Source organism: Penicillium diatomitis, assembly GCF_028827545.1.
Source record: "Penicillium diatomitis strain IBT 30728 chromosome Unknown utg000007l_segment0_segment0, whole genome shotgun sequence".
In the NCBI taxonomy this organism is placed as follows: Eukaryota; Fungi; Ascomycota; class Eurotiomycetes; order Eurotiales; family Aspergillaceae; genus Penicillium; species Penicillium diatomitis.
The window spans coordinates 325,545-339,348 of NW_026623179.1; the positions used below are offsets into that span (position 1 = coordinate 325,545).

The 13,804-nt window shown below is 48.0% G+C and overlaps 1 protein-coding gene across 1 annotated transcript; it reads left to right on the forward strand.

The window, feature by feature from the left end:
• Positions 1-6,378: 6,378 nt before the first annotated feature.
• Positions 6,379-7,755, forward strand: N7539_006092 (Protein ecm33; the record flags this gene model as incomplete). The annotated part of the gene is made up of 3 exons (XM_056935694.1): positions 6,379-6,448; positions 6,520-7,345; positions 7,452-7,755. The coding sequence occupies 3 exons, from the start codon at positions 6,379-6,381 to the stop codon at positions 7,753-7,755; spliced, it is 1,200 nt and encodes a 399-aa protein (XP_056789162.1).
• Positions 7,756-13,804: the final 6,049 nt, after the last annotated feature.

The following is a 13,804-nucleotide window of genomic DNA, read 5'->3' on the forward strand; positions in this document are numbered from 1 at the left end:
AACACATCTACAGCATCCTGACCCTGTAGCCCAGAAATGTTTGATGGGGATTTTGTTCTAGGGTACGTATTGGACTCCTACACGAATGTGTAAAGACACAATGCCTTTGTATTACTGTATGTGTTTTCCGATCGCATTCCATGATCCCATGGTTGACCTCGACCTCCACTGGTTCTTGAACCAGGAACAAGGAACAACATCATCCTACCGAAGATTCTTCTCAATCGTTGTGATTCAGTTCGATCCAAAACTTCACGAGCCAGATTTAAACGGTTACAATCGCAATTGGTTGGCATAGACAAGTCACAGCTCCGCTCTTACACTAAACCAAGGTTCGGATACTGTTGCGAGATGGAAATTTTCATGCTTCTGTGTTTGTCTGCAGGGCTTTCTATTTTTCGGTCAGCGTCGGGTCTCGCTGCGAGAAGAAGGCATTGTGCAACATATCCCCTACATGGTTACTACACGCCGACACGGTGCATTGGCTGGTGGTTGATGCAAATTGCAGATCAGCCGTCATCCACTCCATCGTCAAGAGGTGGAAAGTGCGTAAGCACCTGCAGAGGCGACCGTAATAACCGGATCGGCTTGGCAACAGGGAACTTCTACAAGACAGGCCCGATCGAAACAAGACATGATCATTTGAGAGTTCGACGTGCGATCATCTGTCCAAATTTTGGGAATCCATGAGAATGAATGCATTGCCAACCTACTTAAAAACTCCCAATTGCAAGTACAGACAGCTGGTCATCAGGGGAGAAAGTAAAGGTCCGCGAAAGTGCGATCGACTTTACTCGAGCATACACTCACACCACAGCGGCTCATTCGAAATGGAAACTTGCTTCATCAAGTCAGTCATTACCGAATCCTCATTAGAGAATAGGAGCAGTGAGACACGATAATAGGCCTTTTACTTTGTATTCCCGATTGGCGGCCTGAACGGACCTTGACGTGAAGGTCTGAAACATTTGCAACACTGCCCAGTTCTTTGTACAAGACGTCTTGTGCGTGCCTTGCCTTCTTGCAGGCTCGAATTCTCAGGCGCTTTGATCAAAAAGAATGCGCCAAGCCCTACTAATTCCACGGTTACAGGGGGGGGATTGATGTCGCGAGTTGTAAAACTAAATACTAGACAGTAGACACATTCCTGCGATCGAAGGTATCCAGTAAAGAATGCTAAATAACGTAATCGAGGAATGACTTGTCACCAGCCGATGCTCCTTCATCTAAGCAGTTGGCACACTGTGACAATTAAGACCGAAACAGCGGATGCCCATGGGATCAGCCAGCAAGATCAGCACGATCGAGACTCCATTTAGGTGAAGCGTGGAGAGCATAAAGCTGACACAGTGTACACGACCACAGCCACTACAGTAGTTGTACACACCGGCCGTCCAATGCCCGTGATGGCCATGTTCGGTCCGAGAATCCTCGGCTATCGATGCTCGCTTTCGCATTGCCAGTCACCCTGGGAGGGCATAAAGAATGTCGGAACGGTACCTAGAAGAACAGGTAAAAACCACATCAAAACTAAGAATGCTTGCAATGTCTCAAACTCTGTACTCGACGAGAGCACCTTGGGTGACTACGAAGCTAAGGATGGCAAAGTCGCTACCCTGATCGCTCCAGACCATCTAAATGAGAGTGGAGAAAGATGGGCAGGCCCGAGACCATCTAGCGGCGCAGGTCGGGCCCATTTAGCGACCTTGAAACAAGTTTACCATCGCACGAGGAACAGGATTTCCGATTACGAGGATGGTCTGTAATGTATTGTAAATATGTTACGAGTTTTACTGTATTGCCGTAATTCAAGTAGGTCTTTACACAATAGACAATACATATTACACAGCAGTCACACAACTATAAGTGCACCTCATGCCATACCCAGAGAAGCTTGCTCTTACTTGAAGGCTTCAATGTGGAACTTATGGATAACTGCCGCGACAATGACACCTGAAAGATGACAGCTAGGTCTAGGCTCTCTTATACTTCCATCCACAGGATTCTCCTCAGTACGCTGAAACAAAGTCGTCGGAGCTAATACACTTATGTCTTAATCCGATCGCTTGGGACAAGCCATGAGGTCGCTCTACCGAGCTTGGCACGGCATGAGAGAATAACTTGCCAAAGCATAGCTTTATATGTACAAACAGCAAGGCTCCACCTGCATGTCCATAAAGAATCACAATGGCGAAGGTTGGTTTTGCATAAGCCCATTCCTGCGGCCTACGCTGGCCAAGTAGTCCAGCATCGAAGTATCAGGATTTGTTCGAACTCTGGTACCTTTATTGGGCTGCCCGCACATTAAACATCTAGCAAGTGGCTGTGCTTATATTTGACAGAATATAAACTGAAATGAAGATCTGTGCGGTCATCCTACCTTATATGGTACTTTCAATATCCATCCTAATGTATGTGAGCGCACCGAAGTTCACGTACCGCTCGCCCATCTAGCTATTCTTCCATAAGTAGCAAGACTCTGCGCTCTATATATTAACAGCTTTCATGTCTCTATATTAAAGAGCGTCTCATATAACTGGAAGCGGTATAATGCCTCGATTGGAAAATTTGGCAGACACATATACCTCACTAGGTATAGATTAGCCTAGCCCGCTCGAGAAATTGAAAGGTTTTCTGATTCAATCCTTTGACATATGGATCAAGCACAAGAGATCAACATGAAGTAGTTACGAGTCATGACTTATTTTAGTGCATGGAGTGATATTATGAATTTGGTGGCTGTCGAGTTACGAGAATGATAATCTAATATTCGCTCAAGTTAACACGCCCCTGACTTTCTTCATCTTCAAAGATACAAGGAGCAAATATAGATACGATGCGGGGATACTGGACCGTGAATACAAGGTGAGTGGTGAGTCACCAAAGTCAGGGATCAAGCCATAAGGAAGACATAGTGTGAGTCCGTTTCGTCGTACACAGATTGAGACGTATTAAATTTTCATTATTATCTATTCAGACTTCAGTATCTAGTCGGATATTCTTAAGATATTGCAAGTCCCATTTAGAAAAGGAACACGGTAAATGAGGAATCACGGATAAGATATCCACAGATGAAAGATGAAGCATGATAGTATGGGTGATTGACCTGTATTTCTATGCAAAGCTGACATCACGACTGGGTAATATATCTCTCATGGATAAAGTGATCGGCACTTGGTAATTTCAAGCCAGGCTCGTCTCCTACTATGCAAGTGTACATAAACGTCTTATCTCACGAATGTCTTGTTGTATGGATCTTCATAGGACATGGACTCATGGAGTATGCCCGACCACTGGACGAATACCAATAAAAGAAGTTCGGAACCTAATTTGGCTGTGGACCTAATGATTAGACTCAAGCTCCTCAGAGGTCGCCGGACTTCCCAGAATAATCAGTCTCTATTTCAATATACTTTACAGTTATTTAGCCCCTAGAACAACAGTACAAAGTCCGGCACTCACAGTCAGCACCCCTGAACTAGTCCATCTGAACAGTCGATCTGAAAGCTACAAAAATTCAAGCCTTCCTCTGGACCCGCACCGTCTCCAACGCTAGCATGGTCATGTCCCGTGAATATGATTGTCGGTAGCTGATTGGCTCGTTAAGGCGAAGCTCCCTAGAAGTGTAGCACAGAAATAATGCTGTATGACATTGATGTTGTGTTTTGGTATGTAATTGAGTAATATTTCGAAACGGATGGTTGATCACTCATCATTTCTCTTGATGATATATCTAAGAAACCTTCAGAGCATTCGAATTCTCATCGGTAAGAGGGACACTTCCTGATTACATACCTGCGATAATATGGATATAATGTTCCGGTCGGTCAATGATGAGCGGATCTTGACGTTGTGCACCGACGCAGACTCGTGGAGTCTCCTAAGCAGCATGCAACGCTACGACGCGTTTAAGCTAGCCCGATAAAGGTTAGAGCAGCCATCAAAGCAACGGGAAATACAGGATGGAAAAATGCGATCGTCACGAAGGAAATGACGGGTCGAAGCTTTTCAGCTACAAGCTTGTTATTGTGGAGCGGACGCCGGAGAGCGTGTGCGTTTTCTATTCTGTAGGCTAGGTGTTGAGTATCCAACTCAGAGTTTTCGACAACGGATGGGGTGTGAATAAAATTTAAGACTCAAGACTCGAGAATCAGCAATTTACACTCTTGATTATTTTTAAATCGTTGATCGTGCATTTCAAGATACCAACACCTAACTACAGAGACTTAGTAGTAGCCAAAACCAGCTACCTAGAGCGTTAAAGTTACTGGAGTGATCACCTGAATGCATAAGGTTGATCCTTTCACGTGCCAATCTAAGGTCTACAAAGTTTCAATTTCTAGTCAGTTCTCAATACAAAACTCATAATCACATCATATAAGAGACCGACACATTGACTTCTTCATTCGAGATGCCTACAGTCTACCCTCGCAAACTGCCGGGCAGAGAGGGCAATACCGAAGAACAAGGATCACCATGAAAATTATCCTCGCAATAATGCCCGTGGACCTTTATCGCCCGGGTTGCAGACGACTATCAGCGCTCCATAGTGCATTACTGCAATAATGCATATATAGCTTGCTTAGAATTCTAGACTTTCAGTTGCAGGATGAGTGGTCCGATCAATGACGAGAAGTCCTCCACCTTGAGTAACGCCAGCCTTCGACCAAGAGTCATCATCTGAATATCGAGAACGATGCCCAGCCAATAAAGAACACGCCATATCTTCCCACAGAACGGTCGCCGCAGGACAAGCACGTGTGGAGAAGGACCTCAGCCACCCACTCAGATTCACTATCGAAGCGAATCCGAGTGTGTCGAACACCACCATATTTGATACCAGGTGAGGAGCAATGCTCCACTTGCCCAAGAGCATTGGAAGACTTTACCCTTTATTACAAGTGGAGAAAAGGGGTGGCTCCCTAGACCAGGTGGCTATTGGGTGTAGTGCGGCGGAAGCAACACTGTTACCCACTTGCAGGTGAGAGTGGCCAGGGCAAAAGCAGGAATTCAACAGGCACCAGGACCAAGTTTTTCATACAGTAAGAATAAGGTAGGAAGGTACAGGAGGGTTGTCATTACATGGAAGACGATACTACATTACAAACTTAACCATACGCCTCTGCCTATCCGGGCGATATAATAATACGATCTAGCAGAACACCGTTGGAAAATTTGTGAGGCCATAGCCTTCCCGCACCCAGACTTTATCATGACAAGGACTATGCAGAACTAGAGTCAGTGATTCCCGTCCTTGTCTATCAAATTTGTTTCGAGAGCCTCGAGACTTCAAGTGTCATCACTGACTTGCAGTAAATATCGGTACTGTTTACTGTCCAGTGTCTATTGTGTCTAATGTTCCATATCCATGTGATTGTGCCATTGTGGTGTATTCACGGACTGTCGCGATGTAGGTATGTGTCTGGCAGAAAACTTATTATAATACATGTACTGTAATATCTTGACAGCAACTGTATGTACTATACGGATCAGGAAACTTAAAAGGCCCATGAAAAGTGGAAGTCCTCCACGACATGGACATTGTTTCTCTATCATTGCAGTGGTCAAATCAGAGCACAAGCAGAAAACACTCTACTAAGTGTCGGCATGTCTTTGAGCTAGCTCAAGGGTATCGCAGAATGAGCCTCAGGGGATGAACAGGAAGTCTGTGTCTGGGACAGTCCTCATCGTGTCCGTGATCAACCTGGACAGCGAACCACTCGGCGTATTGGTAATAGATTACAGTGACTCCCGGCCAGGCCGAGTGGCGGAGAGTGGTCCATTAGCCTGATCTTACGATCGTAATGCCAAAAATACACCCCGATTGTAACCCAAAAATAACTTGCCGAGGGGACCTGAAAAGCCAAAAGGGGCCCGCGTGGAATATGTAAATAACCAAACAGCCCAAAACACGACGGGAAGTCCCCACAGGCATACGCCTCCTTTCCTTACAGGCTAACAAGTCACAACCGCTTTCCCTATCCCTCGCCCCCTCCCCCAACTTCTTATTCTCTCTCTTCTCTCCCCCAAACCTGTCCACTCGTTCTTTCCTCGTGAGCTGCCTACCTTTTCAACCTACCTCCCCTTCGCTGAGGAGACCTTTTTTAATCTTCCATACACTCGTTCTCTTTCTTCCCAACCCTTGATCCTTCCCATCCTTCATTCAATTGGTACGTAAACATTCCATCGCCTGTGTTCAGCTCGACGCGTCCGAGTCTTGAAAAACCTCGCCGCTGGTCTTATCTTTCCCCCTGAAGAAGCTTTCTCCATCCTCACCGAGTCCTGTGTGACCCAAAGCCACCCATTGACGATTTCTTCCGACCAGCAGAGGATACCTACGAAAAAAACCTTCTCCTAAAGCCAACATTTACACACGCTATGCCTTTCGTCAAGTACATCCTGCCTGCCCTGGCTGCCAGCCAGCTCGCATTCGCTTCTTCTGACCCATGTAAGTGTGACGATCAATCAACCTTCCGACTTGACCTAACCGCAGTCGAAAACTAACGCGGTGCCTCCCAGGTGGTGACGCCAAGGTTCAGAACCAGGGTGATGCCGATGCTCTCGCGAGTTGCGGTACCATCAAGGGTGATATCACCATCGCCAAGAGCTACACTGGTACCCTTTCGTTCAGCGGTTTTGAGAACGTTACTGGTTCCATCACTTGTGATGGTGGTGAGAACATCACCGACATCACCGCCGACAAGATCATCAAGATTGGCAAGGAATTCAACCTCAACGGCCTGACCCGCCTGACCACCCTCGCCTTCGGCAACCTGAACAACGTTGGTTCCATCTCGTGGAACGCTCTTCCCAAGCTCCAGTCTTTGAACTTCAACGCTGGAGTCACCCAGGCCGGTGATGTTATGATCCAGAACACTGGCCTGACCTCCCTGGACGGTATCTCCCTGAAGCAGGTTGGCATGTTCCAGATTCAGAACAACCGTGATTTGATGAAGATCAACATCAACAACCTGATGAACGCGTCCGACCTGATCAACTTCTCTGGCAACTACGACCAGCTCATGATCGATCTCCCCAACCTCGGTACCGGTACCAACATGACCTTCCGCAACATCTCCAGCATCTCTCTGCCCTCCCTGGAGAAGCTGACCGGTCAGCTCGGCTTCTGGGGCACTGAATTCAAGACCTTCTCCGCCCCTAACCTCACCACCGTTGGGGACGTTGTCTTCATGGACAACTCCAAGTTGACAAACATCACTATGCCCGTTCTGACCACGGTCAGCGGTGGTTTCAACATTGCCCGTAACGACAAGCTCTCCAGCATCAACTTGCCCAAGCTGAACAGGGTCACTGGTGCCATTGACTTCTCCGGCAAGTTCAACACGTGAGTCTTCCCATCTCTTTGCGACCCGTCTGATTCTAGCCTTCTGTCCTCCTCTCCACCACATTCCCTTCTGAGAGACGTCCACGTACTAATTTTAATCTCACAGTGTCGACTTGAATGGCCTGAACGATGTTGAGGGTGGCTTCAGCCTGCAGAGCACTGACGGCAACTTCAGCTGCAACCACTTCGACAACCTCCGCAAGAACGTCAGTAAGGGAAAATACAAGTGTGATGCCAAGACTAACAAGCCCACCACCTCCAACGGTAACTCTGGTACCGCTTCCAGCTCCGGCTCCAGCAGCTCCGGCTCCTCCAGTGCTACCAGCTCTGGTGCCGCTGTCGCCAACGGTGCCAGCGTTGCTGTTACTGGTGTTGCCGCCTTCTTCTACGCTGTTGCCCAGCTTCTGTAAAAGCCCGTGTATGCTTCTAGGGCCCAGAGGGGTGTGTTTTTGAATTTTTTGCGTGTTGCGAAGATTGTAGATGTCAAAGTTCGACCAAGCAAACGGTTTCATATTCTTGCCTTACACTGCTGATCCTCACGGTAATAATCCCGTCGCCTTATGAGGACATGTTCTTTTGCCAAAACCAAAATGCAACTTTGATCCTCGAGCTGGCAGCCTTGTCCCCGTCACATCGGAAAGGAGTTTTTTTTTTTTCCTCTTTTACTTCCCTCTTATCACTTCCTCGTCTTTTGTTACTCCCCCATACGCGCTTTTTCTTTTGCTTGTCTCGATATGTGTTTTGACACATGGGCGTATGCAGCATGCAAATTGTATCTGATTCTACCAGTGCCCAGTATGCTCCCCACCATGCCCATGTAGTTTGAGTGTAATGCTGAAGTGTCGTCGCCTTCGGACATTCCGTCTAAAGTAGAGCGGAACTGACAAGGGGTCTCACCTACGCTATTCTTGGTCGGGGTACACATAGATGGATACGTGACTATCCTTTCTCAACGTGGGACAAAGCCATCATGAATGTTGGTAGTCACCAGATAGTAGATTCTAGTCATTCTACAATGTACATTGCCACACGGAGGCTGTCAAAGTCCCTTTGAACATACGTACTATATGGCCAGTCAGTACCTTTGTAGACCCCGAAGACTGTAGCCCGAATCTCCAATGGTCACACCGATAGCCTGATAGTGCAAAAGTAGACCCCGAACCCGACAGGCGGGTACAAACACCAGCCCCGAAAGTTTAATAGTGGTGGGGGGGTTACCGCGAGGAGTTGATACTTACTCCCAGTACCTAGTACCTACTACCTACTACTTAGTGAATTAGAACCTAGAAGCGATCAGTCCGCTGGAGGGGACGAAGTGCGGATACTCGATAGCTTCAAGCGGGGTTCAAGGTTCATTGCTTTGACTCGAGGGGATCCTTGAAGATCCAGAGCGCACGCCCTGCGTAATCCGTACGGAGTGCAGATGAGATGAAAAAAAGAAGAAAAAAGCAAAATTCGACTATCATCACAGACAGTGATGGCAGCGGTTTAGTGTACGTTGGGCAACCGCCCGTTAGACTAAAATTTGCCTCCGAGAATGATTCAGGGATCGAGGATGTAAGGAAGGTGTCTATGTGCCAGCACGGAGGAGGCGATGCGAACCAAGAGCGTCTCACGTGCATTCAGGCAAAGACAGGAACCTGCGCCACTATGGTTCTGGACATGATTGAGGCAAAGACCGTGGCTTGCAGAAAGAACGAGCTTGCATGGAGGGGAGACGGAGTTGACAGGGAAGATCCCACTAGAGGTTTCGCTAATGGTGGCGCACATCACGTAAAAGATTGTATCTTGTCCATGCTCTTCCCCCTCTCAGCAGAAATCGCGTTAGCGCCACGGCTAGATGGGGATCTATGTAGTACATCGCGCGTAGTACTTTGTCAATACTAACGCACTACAGTTCAGTACATCATATTCTGAAGCAAGCGAACCCGGAAAGATCTACAGTTCGAGAATCGATCGTCCCCTCGCAAGGCTGGTGTGTGTGCGTCGGAAAAGCAGAGCCGACGCTAACACTCGTCCAGCTCTCGAAACTCAGAGTGTGTTTGTTTCGAGCCATGTGCGTCTCGGATGATTGATCGTGGGGGAGCGACAGATCGTACAAAGTGAAACTCGGATTTGAAATACAGATCGAACGAATAGAAGCACCCTTCTGGGATGAGGCCGAGGACGTGGTCGTCATGTCGTCGATCCGGGACTTTTGAGATTGATGGGCTGGCGGATGTGTCAATTTGATTGAATTTGAGTTTTGAATCTGATGTCAATCTAGATGGGCTGGACTTTTAAGTGGGAAAACCAAGAGGGGGGTTCGTCATAGAATCAAAGGATCAAGTCAGGGGGAAGCTGCTCCCCATGGGATCTGGATGGCAGAGTTACGGATATCATTTCGATATGGGTTCCCACGGTGCTTGATGTGTGAAGGTGATCTTGTAGGCCGCCTCCAGATCGATTTAATTCCCACACAGCCAACCTTGGGGTAACTACGGGTGCCATTTCATACCTCACGGGGTGGTCGATGAGCCTTGAGGCGGACGAGGCTGAGTGGGGATCGTGATGTGGCTTGTACATGACAGGACCTGCTGAAGCCGATGTACTTGGCCAATATACTTCTGACTTTCTCTGGGGAAAAGCATCGGGTGCTGCATTCAGACGGGATGATTGGCAAGCACGGCAGCCAACGGAGCACAAAGTTGTCGTACTTTTTGCCAGGTCGGCTTCATCTGCGGACTCTCCAGCTATTACCCCCGTGTCGACGAGTCTCGAACGACACAGCAACACTCTCATCTCCTGCTCCGAACACGATTTTCTTTCAGACTACTACTAATCTACTACTACTACTACTACGACTATGGCGCATCTGCTTGAGAAAAGACCCCCTAGAACCCCCGGTCAATGACGATGTCAGTTTAAAGAATAAGAAAGCAGGCCTTCCGTTCGCCAAATAGTCTTATCTTGCATACAGCAGGTGCGAAAATCAGGAACACGCGACAAAATCAAGGAACAGAGACGGAGGTGCAGGAAGGATGAACGGTGATAGCCTCGAGCACGAGGGTCTCAGATGACAACACAGACACGTACCTCGTCCGATCCAGACAGGGTGCCACGCGCAGCCCGCGGCTGATTCTGCCATGTGAACTGTCACTAGAGTGGGTCTTGGCATCGTGGGCCTAGATGGAGGGACTGTCCGTGGGTTGAATCGACTGGGCCCCGTGATTGCGACGCGCGAAGCGGAGGGGCAGTTTCAAACTCAGTTTTTCGACGGGCTTTACCTGACACCTTGATCCATGACTGCGGAAGTCATCTTGATCGGAAGATTCGTCTTGTTCTTGGGAGAGGGGAAAGGATGAGAGGGGTGTGTATGTGCTTCCGCAGACTCTGAGCCCCATTCCAGGAGAATCCGGCGCATGGGCCGCGCTCTCGCGGTAGGCTTCCCGCACGCGAGTCAAGGGTATACCCAAGGATTAGAACCTGAGTCAAACTTTGCGCGTGACATCGAATCTGCACTTCTCCCAATCTGACAATCAACAGTGCTTTTGGGCTCCTCCCGTGGCCCTCCTCCACGGTCGGACCCATCTGGACATAGACTTGTGGAAACCTAGCGTTGCAGAGAAAAACGGACAAGTTCCAGAGACATTCAGTGAATGACGACAGAGACAGTCATTCTTGGAAACAGTGACGTGACGATTTGGCAGCCAGAATGCAAGATGTCAGAGATGTCGCAAAAAGCATATCTGCAACATGCGGTCGTATCGAAGATCCGATATGCTGACGTTCGAACGCAGAGCATATTCGATTCCAGATCCCGAGCTTCCCCCCCCCCCGCTCTTTCGAAGCCAGATTGAGCTGTGATCGGACACCTTTCTACCTTCTAGGCAGGTCCATCGACCCGTTCACCACGACTCAAGTCAACCCATCTTGTCCTCGCCATATTCGATCGCCACGTAGGTCATTGGCGAGCTCTCCTGTCGCAGGGGAATGATGATTGTCTGAAGTCGGTAGCGATATGCCAAGGTGATAACCATGGTTCGCAGTCCAGGTAGAGTTGTCAAAGGCCATTGATAGGCTCGTTCCCAGGGGGATATGTGTTTAGTGCTGTTTCTGACGTAAAAATCTGCCGAGATCAATCGTGAAGAAAACAGGGTCATGCCTTTGATCATTGGCGGTCATTGTTCCGCCCGCTCCATGGCCGATTGACAGATTGTACGAATGTCGGGAACTATGGTTCGTGTTGATGTGCTGGTGAAGTTTATTGAGCGCGCAGGTATCGGGAACGCACGGTAAGGGAAGCGTTCCTGGTGCCCTGGCCTCGTGGTCTATGCCTTAGCGCTCGAGAGTCATGCTCTCAGTTCCTGCGCGATTTTGCAAAGATCCACAGACTCGGATCAACGAACTTGATCAAAGATGCGAGTAAACTGAGGTAGACTGACTGCTTACTGACGTTGAATATTGACCTATTTGTGAAAGCTTTCTCCTCGCAGGGACAAAAACGAGGGTGAGCCACTGCTACTGCTAGAATTCTAGACAACAAGCTTGATCCTAGCCCATGGACGATCTGTACCTTACTTCCAAGACAATCAAAGATTTTTTTGACAGTCTGGAAATGGGCGATTTCTTCTACCTACATCAATGCAGCAGGTATCAACAATCTTTCGAGGAGATATACACTTACGGGAGATCAACTTACTTCGTCCGATAGAAGCTCGAGCTATACACAAGAAATCTACTAGACTCCATAATGTAGGAAGCCTCAAGTTTCATGTAGAGATTATGGTGGGTGCCACCAACTCGAACGCTGTACGACCTTTTTCAGCCTCCGAGTCTGCGGAGTGGCTTGCATCCATGTACTTACTGTACGGTACCTTTGCAAGAGCGTCAAGAGAGCAGTGTCCGATGCGGCAAATTTGAGTTTGCGGATGCGGGTTACTCGTCCTTACGCATGCATTTACGAACTCTTGCGGGCTGGGCGACTGCTAGATCTAGAATTGAATGTGTGGTCCTTGCAGGACGGGGTTATTAGCGTTGGTCAGTCGGGGAATTAAGTTTGTTTGAGATCTAGCTCGTCGATGCTCTTTGTGGGAGGTCTTTGGAAGCATGCTCATCAGTTTCTCGATGTGCGTATCAACAATGCTGCTGTTGATTTGTTGAGAGCGATCCAGGTGCAGCGAAATTAGGCGACCCCACTCTGAAGGGTCTCGCGAGATAGCAGTCCTGCTTATTCTCCATTGATAAAATACCATTTTCCGCCCAGGAACGGTCCGAGTGTAGTTCGGCTGGAATGGGCACTCATTTCTTCACAAATTGCGTTTTCTCTTTGTGTGTTCTGCATGGCTAGCTGGATCACTTGGGGTATATCATTTACTAGATTTGAGTAGATACCCAGAGGTACTAGGCAGTATCTCGCGGCATTCGAGGCCGGTGAACGTGTGTTAATTAAAATGTATACCAAGTTACCAACTAGATCTATATACTGCGGCTCAACATTCCTGTCATGTACCAGGCATGAATTGAAGGTGTCGTTCCCACCGAATCATGCATCTGGTCTGATCTCGAGGCTCCAAAGCAAATCGTGCTTTCAGCAGATTGCCACCACGAGACTGCACTGTGCATGCTGTTCTCTGCGACCCTCAATTCGTGCTGGATCAGGCTCCCGGCTTTTGGTCTCTAAGTCATAGTTATACACTGGTAGTGACAGGACCGTGGCTCAGTACATTCGTATTTCGCGAAGGTGCACGGGACGATCAGTGCACAGTGCACACACTTGCGTAAGTCTGCAAGTCCTGCAATTTTATTACAGAATTTGAGAGGCGAAAAGGACTTGGAATGACTCCGCTTGAAGCAGAGGGCCTTTGTCTGCTCATCGAATGCGTATGAACGTTGCGGCAAATTGCCATTGCGGATCAACTCCGAGTTCAAATCCTCACCCAAAATCGACGATACAACTTTCAGCCCGTCCGGACAATGATGAATGAAACAACTACATGAACATGACACAGTAGATGAATTACTGAGAATTTCTGAAACGTTAAGCTGGACACTGAATTCATTTGTGGGTATACAACTCCAGATCCAAGCAAGGTGGATCCAATCTTCGTCAGTACTCATGTACTACTAAAAGAAGTACGAAAGTAATCAGAATCTACAGTACCGCCAAGAGATCAAGTCGCTCATTGCTCAAAGTTAACACCCCACAATTTCAACAATATCCAAACCCACGTCGGGGCATCGCTACGGTTGTTATTCTCTCTCACACTTGAATGAAATGCAACACCTGCATGACTGAATTTAATATACTCTTCAATTTCCCACTAATAGTGGGACTCAAATATCCATCTAATACCCTTCAGGCAACCACAGACTGATATAACGCGGACATATGTCATTTTAGGGCTTGCTCAAGGAAAGCTATTATTGGGAGCAGAGCGATGGTCCTACGCGAGTCGTATCGCATCTCGTCCCTTACTC